The 23,004-nt window shown below is 40.2% G+C and overlaps 2 protein-coding genes and 1 long non-coding RNA gene across 5 annotated transcripts in view; 1 reads left to right on the plus strand and 2 right to left on the minus strand.

Moving 5' to 3' along the window:
- Positions 1 to 11,911, minus strand: part of n4bp3 (NEDD4 binding protein 3) — a 108,171-nt gene extending 96,260 nt beyond the window's left edge. For 2 of the 3 annotated variants that reach the window (XR_016118302.1, XM_089020668.1), the window contains exon 1: positions 11,673 to 11,911. The gene's annotated coding sequence lies outside the window, so the exon portion shown is untranslated. Of the gene's footprint in view, positions 1 to 4,060; positions 4,355 to 11,672 lie in introns of those variants that run through there. The other variant, XM_089020678.1, reaches the window with a different exon arrangement.
- The window catches only part of LOC148901150 (uncharacterized), a 43,587-nt gene extending 23,992 nt beyond the window's left edge, over positions 1 to 19,595 (plus strand). The window contains exon 3 of the long non-coding RNA XR_016118305.1: positions 19,028 to 19,595. This is a non-coding gene — a long non-coding RNA (uncharacterized LOC148901150). The remainder of the gene's footprint in view (positions 1 to 19,027) is intronic.
- Positions 12,566 to 22,390, minus strand: LOC148901151 (platelet-derived growth factor receptor-like protein). The gene is made up of 8 exons (XM_089020692.1): positions 22,336 to 22,390; positions 22,157 to 22,246; positions 19,828 to 19,988; positions 19,608 to 19,750; positions 17,603 to 17,754; positions 17,234 to 17,527; positions 15,657 to 15,796; positions 12,566 to 14,684 (listed from the first exon to the last, which is right to left on the minus strand). The coding sequence occupies exons 1-8, from the start codon at positions 22,355 to 22,357 to the stop codon at positions 14,478 to 14,480; spliced, it is 1,209 nt and encodes a 402-aa protein (XP_088876818.1). The 5' UTR covers positions 22,358 to 22,390; the 3' UTR covers positions 12,566 to 14,477.
- Between the last annotated feature and the right edge of the window lie 614 nt (positions 22,391 to 23,004).

Genomic DNA, 23,004 nt, shown 5'->3' on the forward strand with positions numbered 1-23,004 from the left:
TGAGCTGATTAGATAGAAGCACAGGAGAACCAGACTGGGGAAAGTTCCCCTTCCCATTTTCTGAAGCTTCTTTGTTTCCCAAAGTGGTTCACGTAGGAGTTTCCCCGTTTTGTAATTACGGCAACACAAATCGTGCTCACTTCCCACATCAATCTAAAGCCGCAGCTGCAGTGAACGTGCGTCCACATAAACAGTGGACAGCAGTCATGATGAGTCACACTCAAATGTATTGTTTAAAGCAACACATTTCACATTTTTTTGGGGCTGGTTTTATGATTGGATTGGATTTACCTTTATTAGTCTCGCAGTGGAGAAATTTACATTTCACATCAGCAAAGTTATGAAGGAAGATAAATGTGGCTGCCGCTGCTCACCCACAGAAAAACTGATCCTGTGACTGTAAAGTGACCTTGAGAGTTTTGAAAGGCGCTTATAAATGAAATGTATTATTATTATTAACATTATTATTATGAAATTGTCTTTGTGTTGTAAATTAGATAACAAGTAGACAGTATGAACTTAACACAAGTATATTAGCTATATAGCTAGCTAGCTATTAGCTATCTATTCTATTCACTAGGTATTAGTTATCTATTTGCTAGGTATAAGCTATCTATTCGCTAGCTATTAGCTACCTATTCGCTACCTATTAGCCATTGATTCGCTAGCTATTAGCTATCTATTCGCTAGCTAGCTTGCTATCTATTTGAGTTACTTTCGGGTTGAGTGAACGCTGGCGCGTGTGGCTACCGCTGCTCACCCACAGAAAAAAAATTATCCTGTGACTGTAAAATGAACTTGAGAGTTTTGAAAGGTGCTTAGAAATGAAATGTATTATTATTATTATTATTATTATTATTATTATTATTATTATTATTATTATTAGTTGTTGTTGTTGTATTAGTATTAGTATTAGTATTAGTATTAGTATTAGTATTAGTATATAAGGAAAGAAAGAAGACAAAATACAAGAGCTGCTGGAAAGGCAGCCACTCTCATGGCGGCCATCTTGAAGTCAAAAGAACCCCAAAAAACTCTTAATAACAAATAATAATATAATGATATAAATAATAATAATGATTATCAAGGCACTCAATTATCAGCCCGCATTTCAGGTTGTACACTAAGATGCTGATGTTTGGATTTAGAAACAGTAAAGTAGAAACAAGTTCCTTGCAGTGTTTCTAATAACAACAGTGTAGCTTGCATAAGACTGCACCACTATGGAAACACAAATGGAACAACTGTTCTTGGGGAAAACGCAATCTAATGACTTAAACACCGAAGACAAGTCATCAAGAAAAAATTTAAGAAGACAAACGGACCATCAGAGTAGCAATTATATGTGAACATACACAAAAGAATGTCAAGAAAGGGACATCTCTGCATGGGTGAGCAAGTCTAGGTAATTCGAGGTGTCTTTATCTAAGCACCATGTGGTTCCACTTTGGTGATAATCAGCCATCACATGTTAATTTGCGGCATTGGGATGGGGTAGGGGTAGGTGATGGGGGGGGGGGGGTCCTGCTCAGTGTGACGTCGTCTTCCGTGAAGCAATGCCTTGAAAAAGTCAAAGTTTACCCATTCCAATTCGGCATGACTACACACAAGCATTCTCCGTGGCTAATTAGCAAAGTCGTCCTGAGAACTTTCACTGCGCTTATCTCATTGGCATGTCAATTACAATCAGAATCAGAATCATCTTTATTGGCCAAGTATGTCGAACACACAAGAAATTTGTCTCCGATAGAAGACACTGCACGAGTATCATCATAAGAAAATTGCAAAGAGGCACTATACAGTTAGATTTGGATTACTGTTTATAGCGTCAATGGCTTTGGGGAAGAAGCTGTTTAAAATGTCTGCCGAATTTGGTGCGCATGGATCGGTAGCGTTGAGGGGAGTCGCTGGAAAATGTGATGGGCAGGGTGCGGAGGGTCCAGTGGGATTTTCCGATTCTTGTTTCGATTCTTGCAGTGTGCAAGACCTTCAAGGACAACCGACGTCTCCGGACAAGTTGTGTCCATAATTTGTAAAATCACTTCAAATGACTTTTACTGAGCGTATTTTACAAAGATTCCACGGCATATAGCTATATTTTACGTTTGAAGAATTCAGGAAGTATTGTTTTTGAGTTGATGACGACATGACGTCACGTCTGGAACGTCCCTGACCGAGAAAGCGACACACAATGCATTTTGGGTACTTTGTTTAGTCTGAAAACATCGTGTTGATCCGTGTTGATGGTGAAATTAGAAGGAAAACTTAAATAACGCGATGGTGAATCGTTGTGTGTTGCACCAAGACTACTATTTGATACTAGTTGACACACAAATTCCCAGCAGACAAATCAGCCCATTTCCAACGGAGCTTGGGCGCCATCTTGTGCATTTTCTGGGACCCTACATTGGAGTCCTGACGGCTCGAATTGATACGGAAGGACTTCTTTAATCGTTTGCATACATTTATGCTTTCCTCTTCGGAACTATTTGAATCATATTCATAACTGGATGAGTCACAAGAAAGCATGAATTCCCATTCTGAAGCCATTTTTTTTAATTCTAGAGCATGGCAAGATGTCTTGGCGTGACGTCACGAACAAGGGGGCGGGTCCTTCTGAAACTCGCCATTTCCGAGGTCATTTTGAAGTACCGTATTTTTATAAATCGCAGTTTTTTTCATAGTTTGCTCGGGGGTGCGACTTATAAATCGGAGCGACTTATATATATATATTTTTTATTACTGTATATCATTTCACATTAAACCGCAAGAGCGTAGAGAAGAGGAAGTGGCGCCTTGTCTACCTGCCGAGTTGGGGGAGTTATTTAAAAGTGACACCGAGGATGAAGATTTCCTTGGATTTGGTGATTTGGAGTAAAACCTGATATTTTGGTAAACTTGTTAGCATGTTCTTTGTGCTAGAGTTATCTGAATAACTCTTGTAAAAGACTGTTCTGGGTTACCAAAAAGGAGGTGTGTCCATCTGAGTTGCGTAGAGCGAGAGCTGCGGTGTTATGTTGGGAAAAAAAAAGAAGTGAAACGGAGCCTGATGTTCTCTATTTTATTTTAATGTAATTAATTTATTTTAAATTGCTTTTCAAGATGACATGTATGTTGTTTGGTGTTGGATTTTATTACATAAATTTTCCCCAAAAATGCGACTTATCCTCCAGTGCGACCTACATATGTTTTTTTTCTTCTTAATTATGCATTTTTTTTTTTGGCTGGCGTGACCTATAATCCAGAGCGACGTATAATCCAAAAAAATATGGTAGTTTTGGGACACTTTAAGTCATTTTTATTGGTGTTTTGCATTTGACTAAAAATTTCAGCCTGTGTGTTTTGGGTATTTTAGATGCTATAAAACGTTTTTCTGATGTCAGTTAGGAAACAAAAAAATGGTATCGGTTGTCCTTTAAGAGTGAGTAGGGCGGTGCCAATTATATTTTCCGCCGTCCTAACTGTCTGTTGAAGTCAGATTTTGTCTGTTTTTGTGGCGGCCCCGAACCAAACCGTGATGAAAGACCACAGGATTGATTCGATAACAACCGTGTAGCAATGTCGTAGCACCTCTTGTGGCAGGTCATGCTTCTTTAGCAGCCTCCAGAAGAATACTGCATCTCCCTTTTTTCCATGTTAGCCCTTTGTTTTGTTTTTAAAGCTCTATATAAACCAATATGTATGGATTGCATTGTATTTTAGACAGGCGCCCTCATTTCAAGCTTGTATAACTACAAACCCATATAATTTAGGAATTAACTTTTTTTCTGATGAAAGAAGAGAGTGTAAGGTTTCTTACTTTCTGCATGGAATGTTGATGTAGTTCTAAAACTCAACATTCTGTGGGTCCTGGAATTCGAGTGACAATGACAAAAACCCTGGCACTGGAGTGGACAATTTTTTTTTTTGCACATCGTCTGGCAGTGAATGAGTTAACCAACAAAATCACACAAGCAAAATATTTGTGTTGAACCTTCTGTCTGACCTTAAAGTATTGCGTGGAGGCTCCATTTCATCTCATGCGTGACAAGAGTGAAAAGCCAGAAAGTAAATCACTTACCTATTTGTCCAATTCAATCTGTGACTTATCCCATGTTCCGCTTTTCTTACTGATAACCAGGTTTTAGGACTTCCTGTTTATCAGTGTGATGCGAGGGAGGGGGCTCCCTGGTCCTAACCAACCACCTGTAAGAGGACTGCCTGGTTTGCAAACAGGGGCTAAGCTATTTTTTTTAAAGCTGTGTTTCAGAGGCGTGCAGTCAGATGGTTGACGAATCAACACCAAGTTAACCTAAAATGGCTTTGGTAGAGTTTTTGTATGGTACTTTCCAGCACTACACCTGCTGATCTTTTTGTGTACTGCGCACTCACTTAAAGAGGCTCATGTGGGTGAACTTGTTCTGCCTGTTTTCCCATAGACAAAAGGCCTGCCTGCATTTGGATCCGTTTCGGAGGCGGACAGTCCAGAGCCAACATTGACACACAAAAAATACACTAACCTGCATGTTTGCTATCAAATGAAGGCTTCAACTAGGGCTGTAAGACACAAGAGTGAAGACCAAAAGCGGTGAGCCCAGCTTGGACAATAGTCAGATTGTTAGACGGGCTACCCTACGGATTCGGCGCTATATCAGGTTACACGAATCAAACCTGAGGGAAGAATAGAGAGGACTTTGTTCTATAAATCTGCCAAGAACTGACTTCTTTATTTCCATACTTTCCTTTCGAGTGGATCAACAGACCCAATGGTCTTTTGAAAGAAGGTACCGACGGGTGGGCATGGACCAAGCCGAGTCAGGCAGGCGAGTAAAGGCATTCCGGGGCTTGATTGAGCTGCTTTATATTGACTTATAGGTTAAAAAAGCAGAAAACTATTAAAGGACAACCAACACCATGTTTTTGTTTCCTAACTGACATCAGAAAAATGTTTTATAGCATCTAAACTACCCAAAACACGCAGGCTGATATTTTTAGTCAAATGCAAAACACCAATAAAAATGAGGTCAAGTGTCCCAAAACTACTTAAAAATGACCTCAGAGATGTCGAGTTTCAGAAGGTCCCGCCCCCTTGTTCGTGACGTCACGCCAGGACGTCTTGCCTTGCTCGAGAATCAAAAAAATGTCTTCAGAATCAGAGAAGATGCTTTCTTGTTACTCATCCAGTTATGAATATGATTCAAATAGTTCTGAAGAGGAAAGCATAAATGTTTGCAATCGATTAAAGAAGTCCTCCCGTATCAATTCGAGCCGTCTGCACTCCAATGTAGCGTCCCAGAAAATGCACAAGATGGCGCCCAAGCTGAGATGGAAATGGGCTGATTTGTGTCAACTAGTATCAAATAGTAGTCTTGGTGCAACACACGATTCACCATCTCGTTATTTATGTGTATTCCTTCTAATTTCGCCATCAACATGGATCAACATGAAGTTTTCAGACCAAACAAAGTACCCAAAATGCATTGTGTGTCGCTTTCTCGGTCAGGGGCGTTCCAGAAGTGATGTCATGTTAGGCAGCGTCATCAACTCAAAAACAAGACTTCCTGAATATTCAGCGCGAGTCTTAAAACGTAAAATATAGCTATATGCGGTGGAATCTTTGTAAAATACGCTCAGTAGAAGTCATTTGAAGTGATTTTACAAATTATGGACACAACTTGTCCGGAGGCCTTGGTTGTCCTTTAATTCAGTGACCCCTGCAATGACAGACTGAACCCAGATCATTACCCCTGAACCCTCCAGGCTCATACGGTCTTGCTTACAGAGATTATCATTGACCAGGCTGGTTTACAGTCTGAAACAGGAATGTTGACAGCATCTGTAGATGGAGAAAATAAAGATGGGGCAATGCTGGAGCCTGTTTTGAGGTTCTGTACCTGTTGGAGCTGTCACTGAATGACAGGATAGTCTGGATCAGACTCATTTCCTTTGTTCTAAAGCTCCCCTGGACAACAACATTACAGGAAGCAGATAAACTATCTGGCATTTACCAAGGTCAGAAACCCACAGGAGCGAAGCCGATACTGTATGTTGCTGCCTACAATCACAGTAAGATAAAAAAAATAGCTGAGGTCAAATTGATATTTGTAAAATAGAAATGTGATTTAAAATCGGGATTATGTATCCAGCCATCATACGTTACCAGGGTCAGAAATCTACCTGGACGCTTTCACAAACAGTTCTGCGGGCCCTCAAATGTGTCGATCAAACTGTTGCTCTAACCAATCACATTTCCAGTTGGCAACCCAAAAGGGGTATTAAAAGAGGGCTTTTTTCACTGGAAAGGTTACTTGTGTGGTTCTGTCAGGTCAAATTGAAAATAAAAGCATTTTTAAGAAGATTGAAAACGTCCCCTTGACATGAATTCCCAAATACAGTAATACCTTGGCTTACGAACTTAATTGGTTCCCAGACAAAGTGTGTTAGGCGAAAAGTGTGTATCCCAAAAGTTAATTTCCCATAGGAAACCATTAAAATGAGAATAATCCATTCCCAGGTCCCCATAAAACTTAATTTTCTACTTTCTACTTTTTTAAGCCTTAAAACAACACAAAATATGCCTTATTTTATGTATAATAAATGTGCTATGGTATTATAATTAAAGAAATAAACTGTACTGTATAATAAAGTTGTTTTATTTGCCTTTGTGATGGTCGTTGATGGCTTGATGGAATGGAGTGGCCGCTTTCATCAGCATTAAACACTTGATGAGGAGCGTAGCCTTCTTCTTTCACCATCTTGAGGAATGATGCCTTGGAGGTGCTTTCTCTGCGATAATTTTACCTTGTTCCTCATCAATTATGTTCTGTTTAGCTAGGTTGATAGCTTTTTGCATCAAATGTACAGATGGCTTGTGCAGGTTATTTGTGGAGCCTGATTGATGGGAATTTTAACCTTGCAGTCTATACTCTGCCTTTGAACTATCAAAGTTGAAACAAGTCCAAATTTCACTGTTTTCTATCCATTTTGTCACTCTCTCTCTGTCGTCTGCCTGTCTCTTTAACGTTTAAACCACCTCCCCTCACTGCCGCATTCTTGGCCAATCACGTGGCTTTAACCGAAGACTGGGGGCGGGGAATGGACGAAAAAAAAATGTCGGCTGCGATTTTCTTTTTTGGAGAATGGCTTCACTCTCTCTCTGTCTGTAAACCCCTCCCTTCACTGCTGCGTTCTTGACCAATCACGTGGCAGGCTTGTTCGCGAACGACACATCACTCATTGTGGCAGCTTCGTGTGTATCCCGAAAAATAGTTTGTACGCCAAGGTAAAATGTTCATAAATTTAACGTTCGTAAACTGAAAAGTTCGTAAGCCATGGAGTTCGTAAACCGTGGTATCACTGTCATTGCTTAGCGGTATATTGTGTCATTTATAACAACCAGCGCATGACCAAGACTAAGCAAGATGAATAGTGACACCTGAACTAAAGCTGACTTCAACTAGCGAGTACACGCTGCAGGTTGGAGATAAGCCTCGCATGAAACCAGTTGGGCTTTACATTCGCTGCAATTTGCAGTGTTTAGCCAAATGTGACACATTTGTCTTGCTTGAATGTTTCGACAAACAATACGCTGAGTGACAACTGCCTCGGCCCCTGCATGCAGGTGCAACTCGAATGGTAGATAAAGCTCATCAATAAAAAGACGATAAGGCTGCAGTGAGGTAAACAACCGTGACTTACTTTGGTTAATAGAACCGAAGACAATAGTACCCGGCTGAGGAGCTGTCAGAGTTCGTGCAATGAACCGATTTCGTTCAAGATGGTGACATTTGGGGACAAAGGGCACAGTGAGGGGTCTGAACGTCTGCCCTCTGGCCCTTGCAGACTCCCCATTACCCTCACCCTTAAGGCCATACGGTCTGGCCCCTCCTTCAACACTTTTGTTTCATTGTTTTATTTGCCGTGTCTTCATATCTGCTTCATTCTCCACTTTGAGAGTTTTGGGTTGATTGATTAATATTTGGGTCAGCTCAGTGTGCCATGTCCTCACTTGAATTGTCACACAGTCCCGTGTGTATTCTAGACCCTGACAGATTATTGAATGAACAGATACAAAGCTTTATTCATTTAACTTCATTGATGGTGTGATATATTATCCCTCATATGATGCTAAAATGTCCCCCAAATTTTGCTGAGTTTCAGTTTGCTGATTGTTCAGTCCTCAGTCCAAGCAAGAAACGAGCATGAGTGTCAACATCCTTCTTTAGCTATGAAGTACCATCTGCTATTTAGAGATAATAATTAACTTAGGTGCGTTCTGCAGCCAATAACTCAAGTGTCATAGATCTTCTTCTTTAATAAAACAAACCAAAAAAAAATCTGAATTGATACATCAAAACTAAAACCAACCATAACCGAACATCTGTAATGGGCTAAAGTAAAATATCCAAAAGGTACATAAAGCCACTATGCCTTACATTTCCTCTACAAGGTGATCATTCAAAAAGGATAAGCATAACCAAAGAGCAGTGACGGGCCATGGATTTCCTCGCTAGGCCTTCAGTAGTACTACGTCTGAATCAATCCAGACTGAAAAACGTGTGGTGTGATTTACGACAAGTCCTAAAGTACTAAAAGTCCAAGGACACTTTACAGTCACAGGATTTTTTTCTGCCATTTTTCTTGAAAAGTCCATCCTGAAAATGGCTCTAACAGTAAATCTCCAACCAAATCCATTTCTTCTCCTACTTTAGCCATTGTGAGTTGACAAAACTGCTATTAAATCAACACAATATATTTGCTTATGCAGCGTGCTACCGATACGCTTCTTCACCCAAGTCATTAACTCTCTAAACAGTAATCCAAATAGAACTGTGTAGTGCCTCCATTTTTTCTCAATTTTTGATGATACTAGTGCAGCATGTTCTACCAAAGACAAATTCCTTGTGTGTTCTACATACTTGGCAAGAAAGATGATTCTGATTCTGATGCAGTGTGCTAACCTGCACTGGCCAGTATGCTCTTATCACTAGCGGCTAGTGATAAGAGCACTTTTCGCAAACTATGATTGGCTAGTCACTAGCCGCTAGTGACTAGCCAATCATAGTTTATGAAAACTGTGACGTTGACCAGTGCCTTCAAGAAGGCGTATGTACCCCTTTTGGGTTGCCAACTTGAAATCTGATTGGTTAAAGCAACAGTTTGATTGACACATTTGATGCGACAGGGCCCACAGAACAGATTGTGAAGGCGTACGGGTAGATTTCTGCCCTTGGTTGCAAATGATGGCTGAAATGTCTAATTAACTGGCTATCTAGCTAGCTATCTATCAAACTAGCTGGCTATCTATCTAGCTAGCTAGCTATTTTCTGTCTATTAGCTACCTAACTAACAAGCTGGCTATCTAGCTAGCCATCAAGCTATCTAGCTATTAGCTATCTATCTAGCTAGCTACACTGTAAAACCCAACAAGTTGAAAGTCTCAATTTTTTTATGGCAACTGATTACGTCAAAATTTTTGAGTACAGTTTACTCAAAAGTTTTGAGTAACCTGTACAGATTACTCAAAACAGGTTACAGGTTACTCAAAACTTTTGAGTACACTGTACTCAAAAATTTTGACGTAATCAGTTGCCATAAAAAAAATTGAGTACTTTCAACTTGTTGAGTTTTACAGTGTATAAACTAGCTGTTAGCTAGATAGCTAGCTTTCTATCTATTTGAGTTACTTCTGGGTTGAGTGAACGCTGGCGCGTGTTGCTGCCGCTGCTCACCCACAGGAAAAAAAAACTGATCCTGTGACTGTAAAGTGACCTTGAGAGTTTTGAAAGGCGCTTCGAAATGAAATGTATTATTATCATTATAAATGTGATTGGTTAAATGCTTAAATACGAAAATATACGTCTGGATGATGGACAACAGGGGAAAAGTAATGTAGGGAAGCAGAAAGACAATTTGGAATTATTTCATAGGAATTCATAGACATAATATAATTAACATCAGTCCATGATTCAGATATTTTTAGGCCAACAGAGAAGGCTTTGCAGGCCTTGACGGTCCACAACTGCCGAAGACTGAAATGCACTACATTCAGAGAGAGTCCATGAGAAGAGGATAAACTCAGGATTCGGGACCACCATTGAGAAAAACAGTCAAAAGGAGCGGAAAAGTCAAGTGGAGAGAAAGAAATAGGAGGTGGGGCCTACACCCGAGGAAGAAGAACTGATCTGGCTTGAACTTTTGTGACTCAACACAGTGCCAATGGAACATCTGTTGGATTTCAAGTATGCATGAAAGGTCTGACGTACACACGCATGTTACGTTGCAATTAATGGAAAAACGTCACATCGTATAGTGACAATAGATGTCTGGCAATGGGTTTAAATACCCTCCTCCCCCCTTTCCCATTTGAGATTTGTTTGTGTGAAACAAATGTTCAGCATTTGGCCGGACAGTGTGACAACAGCTGCTGATGTTTAAAACGGCAACACACCCATGAGCCTCTGGGATGTTGAACAGCTGAATGAAGATGTCACAGAAAAAAAAGTTTGCCCTAAACGGCAAAAGTTCGTAAAATCTTAGCGAAAGAAAATGGATGGTTTGAAAGCGGAGTAAAAGAAGCTATTTTCATAAAACAGCGAAACCCTTCACTAAATCGCCACGGTGGGATGAGGTTTAATTTGGATCGTTCGTACAACAGACTTCTTAGGCAGCATAGGCATAGTTATGCTGATGAGGTGATACCAGAGCAAATGGGGCAATCAGGCAGGACAGTAGAATTAATCAGTAAGGACAATATAAACTAATCAGTGTAGCCGCAGGGAATAGTCCTCTGCTCGTTTTGTTTTAGTTCGCTGACGAAGCCTCTTGGATAAGAAGCGAAACATCTCCCCCAACGTGACAACCAAACCTGCAGTAAAAGTACCGATAACCCAACGCTGGAATATACCACACACCCTATAAAACAGCATCCATTGTGCCTCCATTGTCAAACAGATCCGTCATTTGCGTCAGCGATCGCACACAGAGCCAGCCTCGCTCAAAAGACCCTTCCTGCTATGCTCCAAGAGCCCTCCCGGTCAGAGGTCACCTGTGGCCTCTGGTTTCCACGACGACAGCCTGGCAGTCCCCAACATTAAGTAACCCACCACATACCCCACCTAACACACACATAGAGAGAGGGAGAAAGAGAGAGAGAGAGAGAGAGAGAGAGAGAGAGAGAGAGAGAGAGAGAGAGAGAGAGAGAGAGGTCAACCCAAACATGTACAGCTGTCCACAGCAAACACTTGACAACACGTTACACAAATGATTACCAACAACAAATTACTCCATTATTATTATTATTATTATTATTATTATTATTATTATTATTATTATTATAGCCGGTCAGATAAATATTGAGTACTTTTGTAGTCATCTATCTTTACATTGTGAACAATGTAATTACATTTCACCACCAATAACAATTATTTTAACATGAAGATTTAAGCGGTACAGAAAACGGATGGATGGATTTTCTGAGAGGTTTTTGACTGGTGCCGTTCAATGACGTATAACACGTGCCTTGGTATTTGAAAAAAACTCCATCCACAGCGTTCATACTACCATCGTTTAGTAACCGTTACTCTGGATTCCTCCATCATCCTGCTCAGTGCACCCATGTACATCTCCAATTGCGATTATAACCTCAGAACGTATAAATCAAGGGAGTGAGGGGGAATAGTTTTGCCACTCACCATCTCCTGCTTGCAGGGCATGTCTTCTTCAGCGAGGGTGTCCTCGTGTAGATAAAACCATTCAAGAAAGTAGGATAGTTTCCCAATATCGATGCGAATCACCCTGGTCGGCGCTTGCAAGCGCACATACGGGCATGAAGTGTTTCCCTCTCAAACGTTTGGACCGAGCAGAAACACCAGAGGTTGTAGGGAAAGTTACTCGGGCACCTTGTGTGGTAAAAGCGGAAAGAGAGACATCTTGTGGGCGCCTTTGAAATTGCGTTAGGCGTAGATGGTTTTTAAAGAAATGGATCATCCGACCATAATAATAATAACAATAATAATAATAATAATAATAATAATAATTTCATTTGTAAGCGCCTTTCAAAACTCTCAAGCTCTCACATGCCCCCGCGTTCACTCAACCCAGAAGTAACTCAAATAGGTAGAAAACTAGCTAGCTAATAGATACCAGGTAGCTAATAGATAGCCAGCTAGCTTGCCAATAGATAGCTAGCTAAATATCTAGCGAGCTAATAGATAGTTAGCCAGCATAGCAGTGATAACAACAATAACAATACATTTAATGAATCTTAAATTGTCTCAATATTTTCAGACAGAAAATTAAGAGAGTAAATTCATACCTGTCAAGTTGTACGGTTTTGGCGTAATTTGTAAAAGTGCTGCCGCTGCTCACCCGCAGAATAAAATATCCTGTGACTGTAAAGTGTCCTTGAGAGTTTTGAAAGGTGCTTATAAATGAAATGTTTTTTATTATTATTATTATTATTAGTAGTAGTAGTAGTAGTAGTAGTAGTAGTAGTAGCAGGAGTAGTAGTAGTAGTAGTAGCAGCAGGAGTAGTATTAGTAGTAGTAGTATCATTATTATTATTATTACTGATTTTTTTAATGTTCACAGCGTATATTCAAAACCTGTACGTTTTCCGTCCATGACGTTTTTTCCCTTCATTTTGATTTTGTCACAGAAAGGCAACAAGAAAAGACGTTTTTCTCCAGTCACGTGACTGCATATGTACTTCCGCCGACATTTGTGACTTTTCATTTCATTACACGTATGCTATATAAAACGTAAGATTAGTCACCATTTTGTAATTATATTTTAGGTGTTGATGTGGCGACCCCTTGAGGGAAAAGCCGAAAGGAAAATATTTTAGGTTCTCAGTTATTTTGATTTTAAGATCGTGTCCGCATACAACACAACAGTGAAGATAAAGTCCATTAAAAAAATCAAAAGTGTTGGTTTACTCTTTAGCCCCCTCACAATGAAGGCACTATGCATAACATCACTGTAAATAAATAATAAAAGTCTGACTTTGAACCCAAATTTCAATCATACAGTACATAACATTTTTATTGTCCACTGTTTCAAACATTCATGAATAAACTATTAAAGGACAACCGGCACCATTTTTTTTTTGTTTCCTAACGTTTTCTAGCATCTAAAATACCTAAAACACGCAGGCTGATATTTTTAGTCAAATGCAAAACTTGAAGTGTCCCAAAACTACTTCAGAATGACCTCAGAGATGGCGAGTTTCAGTAGGTCCCGCCCCCTTGTTCGTGACGTCACACCAAGAAGTCTTGCCTTGCTCGAGAATCAAAACAATGGCTTCAGATTAGGAGAAGATGCTTTCTTGTTACTCATCCAGTTATGAATATGATTCAAATAGTTCTGAAGAGGAAATAATAAATGTTTGCAATCAATTAAAGTTATCCTTCTGTATCAATTCGAGCTATCAGGACTCCAATGTAGTGTCCCAGAAAATGCGCAAGATGGCGCCTAAGCTCCATTGGAAATGAGCTGATTTGTCTGCTGGGAATTTGTGTCAGCTAGTATCAAATAGTAGTCTTGGTGCAACACACAATGATTCACCATCGTGTTATTTATGTGTTTTCCTTCTAATTTCGCCATCGACACGGATCAACACGAAGTTTTCAGACCAAACAGTACCCAAAATGCATTGTGTGTCACTTTCTCGGTCAGGGGCGTTCCTGACGTGATGTCACGTCACCAACTCAAAAAGAAGACTTCCTGAATATTAAGCGCAAGTCTTAAAGCGTAAAATATAGCTATATGCGGTGGAATCTTTGTAAAATACGCTCCGTAGAAGTCATTTGAAGTAATTTTACAAATTATGGACACAAGTTGTCCGAAAGTGTCGGTTGTCCTTTAATTTATTCAGTTTTGATAATGTCGCATTTCAGTTTGCGACCAACAGTTGGCACTGTAGGGCCCCACCTGCAGCTTCACAGGTGTTGGTCGTTTAAATCATTGGCATTTAAAAGCACTCCTGCCAAGACCTTTCAGTGTCAGGTCATTGTTTGTATCACCCTGTCAGGTTTGTTTCGTCGTGTCATGTTTGACTCATGGTTTTGTTTACCACTTTGGACCTTTCTGTTCTGATGACTTTGTTGTTTGAGATTTTATTACTGCTGACTTTATTTAATACAATTTGTCAAATACACACTGTTCGTCCCTCCTAACTGCATTTTTGGGGTCCACCACCACCTTGTAAAGTCTGACAGATAAAAACTATTCGAACCTTGGACTAAATGGATGTTAAATTGTTGAATTGATTCAGGAAATGATGTGTTTGTTTTAGTCATTATTACATAAATAAAGCACTTAATGAATGAAACTAGTCATTGCGGACCCATACAAAATTCTAACGAATTTAAAAAAAACGAGACAAAATAGCTGTATGTGTCTAAAAAGCAGTTCATTACATCAACCTTGATACGTAGTACTAAATCCCACATGTCTTCTGCAAAAGTGAAACTTGCTCTGTGTCAAACAAAGACTCTTCATGGTTTTGTAGGTTTCCCTTTGGGAAGCACTTTGACTGTTGTGGACACAGATTTGGATCCTTGCAGGTTCTCAGCAGTACAAATATATGCTCCTTGGTCCACATCCCTCACCTCGTCCACCAAGAGAATAGACTGAATCTGCTGACTAGCTGTGCCCGTCCCAACTGAATTGGTGCTCTCCAGTGTATACAGTGGCCTCCCAATCTGCTCCCGGTACAAATAAAACAAAACAACACAGAATGAAAGAAGTTAGAAGTCATAGAATGAATATATCTTCACATTCCACTGTAGACGGATGGATGGATGGATGGATGGATGGATGGATGGATGGATGGATGGATGGATGGATGGATGGATGGATGGATGGAAGGATGGAAGGACAGACTTACAGATGGATGGATGAATGGATGGAAGGACTAAATGACGGAAGGACGGATGGGTGGATGGATGGAAGGACAGAAAGACGGACAGACAGACAGACAGAAAGAAGGATGGATAGAGAAGGATGGATAGATGGGATGGATGGACAATGGATGGATGGATGGATGAAGAACGGACAGACAGACGGATGGGTGGATGCTGGAAGGATGGAAGGACGACAGACAGATGGGTGGATGGATGGATGGATTGATGGTTAATTGGATGGAAGGACAGAAAAGACAGGACAGATAGAAAGAAGGATGGATACATGGAAGGACAAAAGGATGGAAGGTTGGAAGAATGGATGGACAGAAGGACGGACGGACAGATGGATGGATGGACAGACAGATAATGGTTGGGTGAATGGACAGATGGTTCGATGGATGGTAGGATGGAAGGACAGATGGATGGACAGACTTACAGATGGATGGATGAATGGATGGAAGGACTAAATGACGGAAGGACGGACGGCTGGATGGATGGGTGCATGGATGGAAGGATGGAAAGATAGACAGACAGAAGAAAGGATGGATAGATGGAAGGACTAAAGGATGGAAGGTTGGAAGGATGGATGGATCGAAGGACAGAAGGACGGACGGACAGATGGGTGGATGGATCGATAGAAGGACAAAATGACGGAAGGACGGACCGAAGGAAGGATGGAAGGACAGACAGACAGAAGGATGGATGGATGTAAGAACGGATGGACAGACAGATGGATGGATTGATCGATCAATAGTGTTTATGATAGATGACCTGTTGTCCCGGGTACTCCCATGCGATGTCTACTGCCACATTCCTCTCTCCCATCACAGTACAACTGACCCGTAGATTGTCACCAGCTGTCAAAGAGGTCGAACTGGCCTGGATGATTGGCGCAGGAGGAGTCATAGGGTCTAAAAATATATTTTTTTTTAGATGGTATTTTCAAATGAGTTAACCCATGAAATGTATTATTATTATTATTATTATCCGCATAGATACACACTATACTATACAGTGTACACACTGAAGGGACAAAATGGCTTTTTGATGTACAGAACAGTACAACATGCTATTTTTCCATTTTAATGTGAATGGCATACTGATCATGTTGGTTCTGGTGTACCCACAGTGAATCATTGGACAAGAAAAAATGTGGTGTAATCGTTAACAACAAGATCAGTGGCGCTGGGTGATTACGTCAGCAGGGGGCGTCAAGGACCAGACGAGATAGTGACTCGGTGAAACGGCTTGTATTGGAAGTAAAATAAGTTACCCACGTTAACGCAACAGCTGGACTGACACGTGCCTTATGAAATGTATTATTATTGTTGTTGTTGTTGTTATTGTTATTATGTTAAAAGACAGGCAGAAAGTCTCTATCCCTCAAGTTGTAGAATTTGTAACTTTTATATTTGCTTTTATTTATAGTATAAATAAAAAAAGGGGCAGTATTAGTATCAGTTGTGGGCAAGGCCCGCAAAATTTGTCTCGGTAGTGCCCCCAAAACTGATATTAAAAAATCCTCCTTTATCTACACAGTTCCTTTAAAGGACAACCGACACCACTTTTTTGTTTCCTAACTGACATCAGAAAAACGTTTTATAGCATCTAAAATACCCAAAACGTAGGCTGATATTTTTAGTCAAATGCAAAATACCAATAAAAATGACTTAAAGTGTCCAAAATCTGCAAAAAAATGAGCTGCGAATTCAGCATTTTAAGAAAGTCCCGCCCCCAGTTCGTGATGTCACGCCAGGATGTCTTGCATTGCTGGAGAATCAAAACAATGGCTTCAGATTCGGAGAATATGCTTTCTTGTTACACATCCAGTTATGAATATGATTCAAATAGTTCTGAAGAGGAAAGCATACATGTTTGAAATCGATTAAAGAATTAATTCCGTGCCATTTTGAGGCAACATTGGGGGGAAATGTCTCACCCAAAAAGAGGCAGAAAATGGCCACCGAGCTCCTGTGAGGAATTAATCTTGGTAGTCTTGGTGCAACACACGATTCACCATCGCATTATTTATGTTTTCCTTCTAATTTTGCCATCAACACGGATGTTTTCAGACCAAACAAAGTACCCAAAATGCATTGTGTATCGCTTTCTCGGTCAGCGGCGTTCCTGACGTGACATCACGTCAGGCATCATCATCAATTTGAAAACAAGACTTCCTGAATATTCAACGTGAGTCTTAAAACGTAAAATTTAGCTATCTGCGGTGGAATCTTTGAAAAATGCGTTCAGTAGAAGTCATTTGAAGTCATTTTACAAATTATGGACACAATTTGTCCGGGTGTCGATTGTCCTTTCAATAAAAGATTGTGAAGTCCGAAGTCACTCACAGTTGACATAGATGAGCATGTACTTAGTGGAGCTCTGCCTCAGGCCGCCCAGATTGGCCACACAGTACAAGGCACCTGCATGAGAAGGCCGCGGTCGATGGATGGTGAAACCTTTCTTCACATTAAATGAGATTTCCGTCCCGTCCACTGCCACCTCCGCTGGCGGGAACTCGCGGTGCAGCGTGACATTGGCTGTGGGTGATGTCACCTGGCAAGGCAGGCGTGTAGGCCAGTTGGATCTCAACTGGATTACCTCGTAGTAGTCAGACGATGGAACGAAAAGCTCCTGTGGGTCTGTCGGAAGATATGTTAACAGTCATGATCATGATTGTAGTCAAATTAAAGACTGTGTTGTTTTTTTCATCATACCGGGGAAGAAAACAAAGACTTTGATAGCTTTGTCATAGTTCTTTCTGCAATCGGTGTCCTCACAGAACATGGGGTAGCATGTGTACTCCCCTGTGTCTGCACATGTGCTGTTGATGAGTGTCAAAACACTGTAGCGCTCATGCTGAACAATCCTACGGACAGTCAAAAAACATTCTCTTCTTACTGACAGCACTGGGTAGCTCCTTCAGCCAGAGACTGTTACACGCACGCTGCCAGAAGGAAAGGTACCGCCGCTCCTTCCTACCGACTGCTGTCAGGCTTCGCAATTCTCAATATTCACATGTGAAAAAAAAAAAAAAACTGGACACTTGTACTGTAAATATGGGTTGATGCAATACAGCTTCATACAGTGAGACCTCAACTTACGAACTTAATTGGTTCCCAGACAGAGTGTGTAAGGCGAAAAGTGTGTATCTCAAAAAAAAAATCCCATAGGAAACCATTAAAATGGGAATAATCTGTTCCCAGGTTTCCATAAAATATATTTTTCAACTAAATAAGCCTTAAAACTGTACACAACATACCTTATTCTATGTACAATAAATGTGCTATTGTATTGCAATGAAAGAAATACACTGTATTGTATCATAAAGTCACTTTATTTACATTTGTGATGGTCATTTATGGCTTGATGGAATGGCGTTGGAGGTCGAAGGTCAAAGGGAATTGCATGAGGACTGTAATTAAAGAAATAAACTGTGCTGTAAAATAAAGTTTTATTTACCTTTTTGCTGGCCGTTGATGGCTTATGGAAGGAGAGTCACCTTACATAAGGACTGTTGGTGCTGTTCGGTCGTGTGCTTCCGCCGAAGATCACTGCGCCAGCCGTGGTGGGTGTGTATTATGAAAATAGTGCTTATTATAAGGTTTAATTTTCATAAATTTGACGTTTGTAAGACGAAAAGTTTGTAAGTTAAGGTGTTTGTAAGTTGAGGTCTCACTGTATATCAATATACAGTAAAGTCTCTTTTATCGATATTCAAGGGAGTCCGAAAAAATATCGATATAACCGGGACTATCGATATATCCGACCCTGTTCGCATGTAATTTTCTCCGCGCGTGCATAGAAATAGTATCGATATAACCGGGACTATCGATATATCCGATATCGATATAACGAGACTTTGCTGTACCTTTCTTGATACTTGCACTGTGTACAGTTTTCTATGAAACGGTTTTGCACATTTACAGTATACAGTTAACATTTTTTATTTTATTATGCTTCGAATATATCTTGTTTTTCCATCCTTTCACTCCCCCACACCCCATCCCCTTTCAAATTATGGACTACAAATTTCCCCATTGTGGGACGAATAAAGGTTTTCTGATTCTGATTCTGATCCATTTACTGCATGTCTAATTTGCTATCCAACTCCCCACTTGGATATGTTTTGCTTTGTTCAGTGCAAAGGTCTGTGCTGTTGGACAGTCTGCGGCTGGATGGATGCATAGCTTCGTATGTGGAACCGTTCGCAGCTTGGAATTGAAGCGGATTTATGTGGGACAGGAGATGTGACACAGTCGCTTTTCGTCAATGGATGCTACAGCTTTGTGTTTGCTTTCAACATTTAGCTTATAGTAGACATCCACATTTCACTATGACATCCCTGATCCACTGGTGAAAAGGACGCTTTGATCCCCTCCTCTTTCATCTCGAACTGCTTCATACAACGAAAAGGGTGCAGAAAGAGCTGAAGATTGAAGGATTGTCCGTGTCTTTTGTGTTGTCACATCATTTTTGTATTTAGTTGTTGTTGTTTTGACTTCAAGATGGCGGCACGAGAGTGACTCTCTTTACAGCAGGTCCTGTATTTTGTTTTTCTACTTCTTCCTTTCCTTTCCTCTTACTTTCATCATGTTGCTGTTGTGAAATGTAAATTTCACCCCTGCAGGACTAATAAAGGGTAATCCATTCCAATCCAAAACTGATATGAAAAGAAATGTTTGTGTGCAAGATACCTTCAAGGCTCATCGTGAGGCCTACCTGAGCCTGCCTTCATTCTCCTCTTCCAGGTACGATGGCAGGGCCCACTGCACGGGTTTTCCCCTGCACCTTAACTCCAGAGTATCTCCAGCGTAGACACTTATTGTCTCTCCCACCTTTATGAACTTCCCTCTGTTTATCACCTTTGGAGTGTCAGATAAAAACCAGAGTGGATCACTTGGAAATGATACAAGGTCACGTCAAAAAGAAGGAGTTCTACCTGTATGAGTACGTTCTGATCCTGCTTTGGTGTTTTGAGTTTTGGTTTAGGTTTTACAGACAGGGGCCCTTTCCTTACTGCTTTGGCCTGTTTTGGCATTGCGGGTTTGCCCCTCTTCCCTGGACTCTTCCTCTGCTCTTGAGCATCTCTATGACAATAAACTAGATAGCAATCAGAACATATCATAAAGCATCTCATGGTCAGGTGTGTCTTAACATTTGCGACGTCAGTAATGCATGCCATCTAGGAAGAGGGAATGAGGCAATTATTGTTTGACCTTTTCCCAGAACATTTTGACATAGTAAAGCAGTATCGGTACATAAAATGAAGAGTAAATTCAGCAAGCAGGACCGCACAAGATATGCAAGAGCGATTTCATTCAGATTTTAGTGCATGGCCACAGAGGAACATTTCGGTGAGGATTTGTTTACCTCAACTGTCAACAACATATAGTCATAATGGTGAACCAGCGTGTTTAACAGCCAGGTAGACACAGATACTGAGCTGGGGTTATGTTCCCAAAAGAAGTTGCGATAAGCAAAATACGTGAAGTAGTCGTGTTTCTTTTTTAAATTTATTAAGTCTGTCAGACAATATTGCCTTGAATGAAAACAAAGATCACCTGTGCACTTTTTTTCACATCCATAACTAACTAACTAACTAACTAACTAACTAACTAACTAACTAACTAACTAACTAACTAACTAACTAACTAACTAACTAACTCACTAACTGGTTGAATGGCTGGCTGGCTAACTAGCTAACTACTTACCTAACTAACCAATTAGCTAATTAGCTAACTAACAAACGAACAAGCTAACTAAATACCTAAATACATAAATAACCTAAATATAAACTGTTTTTTTTCACTCAACTGACAGTTTTTAGAAATACTCTACCAAATGTTGGTGACAATTTGGGTCATAGAGGGAATGAGGCAAGCTGTGAGCTGTCGGCAGTCCTGATGTTATTTTCTTTTAGCCAGTGGCGGACCGTCAAGGCGTGGAACGCCTTCTCTGCTTCCCTAAAAATATCTGAATTATAAACTGATGGTAATTATATTTTGTGCATGAATTCTTATAAAATAATTCGACATTGTATTTTAGCTTCCTTTCGTTACTTTTACCCTGTTGCCTGCTTGAACAGGTGTGATTTCGTATTTAAGCATTTAACCAATCATATTTCAGTCATCATTTGTTACCAGGCTCAGAAATCTGCCTGTACGCATTCATAATCAGACTGTGGGCGGGCCCTGGAGCATCAAATGTTTCAGTCAAACACTCTAACCAATCAGATTTCGAGTTAGCGACCAGAAAGCGCGGTAACGTCAGAGTTTTTTTTAAACTATGATTGGCTAGTCACTCGTCAATCATAGTTTGAGAACTATGATTGGCTAGTCACTGGCCAATCATAGTTTGCGAAAACTGTTCTGATCACAAGCCGCTAGTGACGGGCATATTGGCTAGAGCTAGCAAGCACACTGTCGTTTGGGAGCTTCATAAGCAAATATATTTGACGATTTAATAGCAGTTTTGTCAACCCACAATGACTGAAGGAGCAGAAGAAATTGATTTGGTTGGAGATTTACCGTTGAAGCCATTTTCCAGACGGACTTTTCAAGAAAAAATGGACATCATTAAGAAAGGTCGGTCAGTTATTTAATGGTGAATGGTAGCCTCTAGTGGACTTTTAGTAAATCACACCGCACTTTTTTTCAGTCTGAATTGATTCAAACGGACTGAATGCCTAGCGATGAAATCCACGGCGCGCCGTTGCAATTGACTGTATTTTACTTGCCATAAAAATGGATGCACCAAATATTGGATTGATGATGATTTGATTCCTATTTAATGTTACTATATTTTGTTATTTTTCACGGTTAAAAACACTTACAGTAACAATGTGATGTTTACTTGTTAAAAACGAGCTTTTTTCCCCACAATTTTAGATAGTGGTGTTCCGTGTTTTTTTTTCAATTAAAAATATGTGCCTTGGCTCGAAAAAAAAAGATTGAAAAACACCTCTTTGCACAATCAGGATGCAGATCATGATGCACTGTAAAAAAAAGTTAAAAAATAGCACGAAAAAAATCTGTTAAACAGCAAAACTGTGAATGATGTTATAAACAGGGATTACTGTATAACATTTTTCTGAACAGTTTGTCCTCCTTTATGCTGAGTGCCATTCTGTTTGATTATGGTCAAAGTCAGCTTTATTGTCAAATATGCTAATATGCATGATATACAGCACAGATGAAATTACTGTCCTCTCACAGTAGCATAACATCTAACATAGTAGTATGCACCCAGAGAACTGCTGATTCACTTACCTAACTCCACAATTATGATACAAATAAAGAGAGCACGCAGCACCAGTCTCCACTTCGACCCAAGCAAGTTCACCAAAGTCATGATGCAGTCTAACCAAAAACCAATTTGATGCAATCTAAAGCAAAATAAGTACGAAGAAGAATGAGGGAAGCCACAGGAAAAGGTGGGCTGAACTCACAGAAAGAGAAATGTCCAATCATACAAACTCCGCCTCCTCACGGTAGCATTCGCACCCTAAATTCCTGCCGACGGTCTCAATGGAGGCTTTCAAGCTTGTCTGGACCAATCAGGGTGCAAAAGCTGAGGCCTCTCCATGTTGAATCGTAGAGGCTGTTTGCTTAGGTGCTGGAGTGGAAGGCTGTAACCAGCGTAAGACAACAACCACGTCCACAAGAGACTTTTTGGAAAGGGTATTCAAAGCGTTTGGCGTGATGTCAATTAATACCCGCTAGGGTCAAAGTCTTTTTTTTTTTTGACCAAAAAAAAACCCTAAAATTCACCAATTCTTGAGTTTTCTTCTCGTTTTCATTTTTTTCAACAGAAGACTATACAGTGAGACCTCAACTTACTAACTTAATTGGTTCCTAGACAGAGTGTGTAAGGCGAAAAGTGTGTATCTAAAAAAAAAATTCCCATAGGAAACCATTAAAATATGAATAATCCGTTCCCGGGTTTCCATAAAATATACTTTTCAACTAAATAAGCCTTAAAACTACACACAACATACCTTATTCTATGTATAGTACATGTGCTATTGTATTGTAATGAAAGAAATACACTGCATTGTATCATAAAGTTACTTTATTTACATTTGTGATGGTCATTGATGGCTTGATGGAATGGCGTT

This window comes from Hippocampus bargibanti, linkage group LG02 (assembly GCF_051943395.1).
Source record: "Hippocampus bargibanti isolate YZ-2025 linkage group LG02, ASM5194339v1, whole genome shotgun sequence".
NCBI classification, from domain to species: Eukaryota; Metazoa; Chordata; class Actinopteri; order Syngnathiformes; family Syngnathidae; genus Hippocampus; species Hippocampus bargibanti.

Bases quoted from the DNA above. Each gene is read 5' to 3' on its own strand.
- LOC148901151 (XM_089020692.1), bottom strand. From the start codon at position 22,357: ATGATTGGACATTTCTCTTTCT. The intron at 19,989-22,156 runs GTAAGTGAATCA...ATTGCTATCTAG, and splicing joins TATCATAATTGTGGAGTTAG to TTTATTGTCATAGAGATGCT. The intron at 17,528-17,602 runs GTATGATGAAAA...ATCTTCCGACAG, and splicing joins AGTCTTTGTTTTCTTCCCCG to ACCCACAGGAGCTTTTCGTT.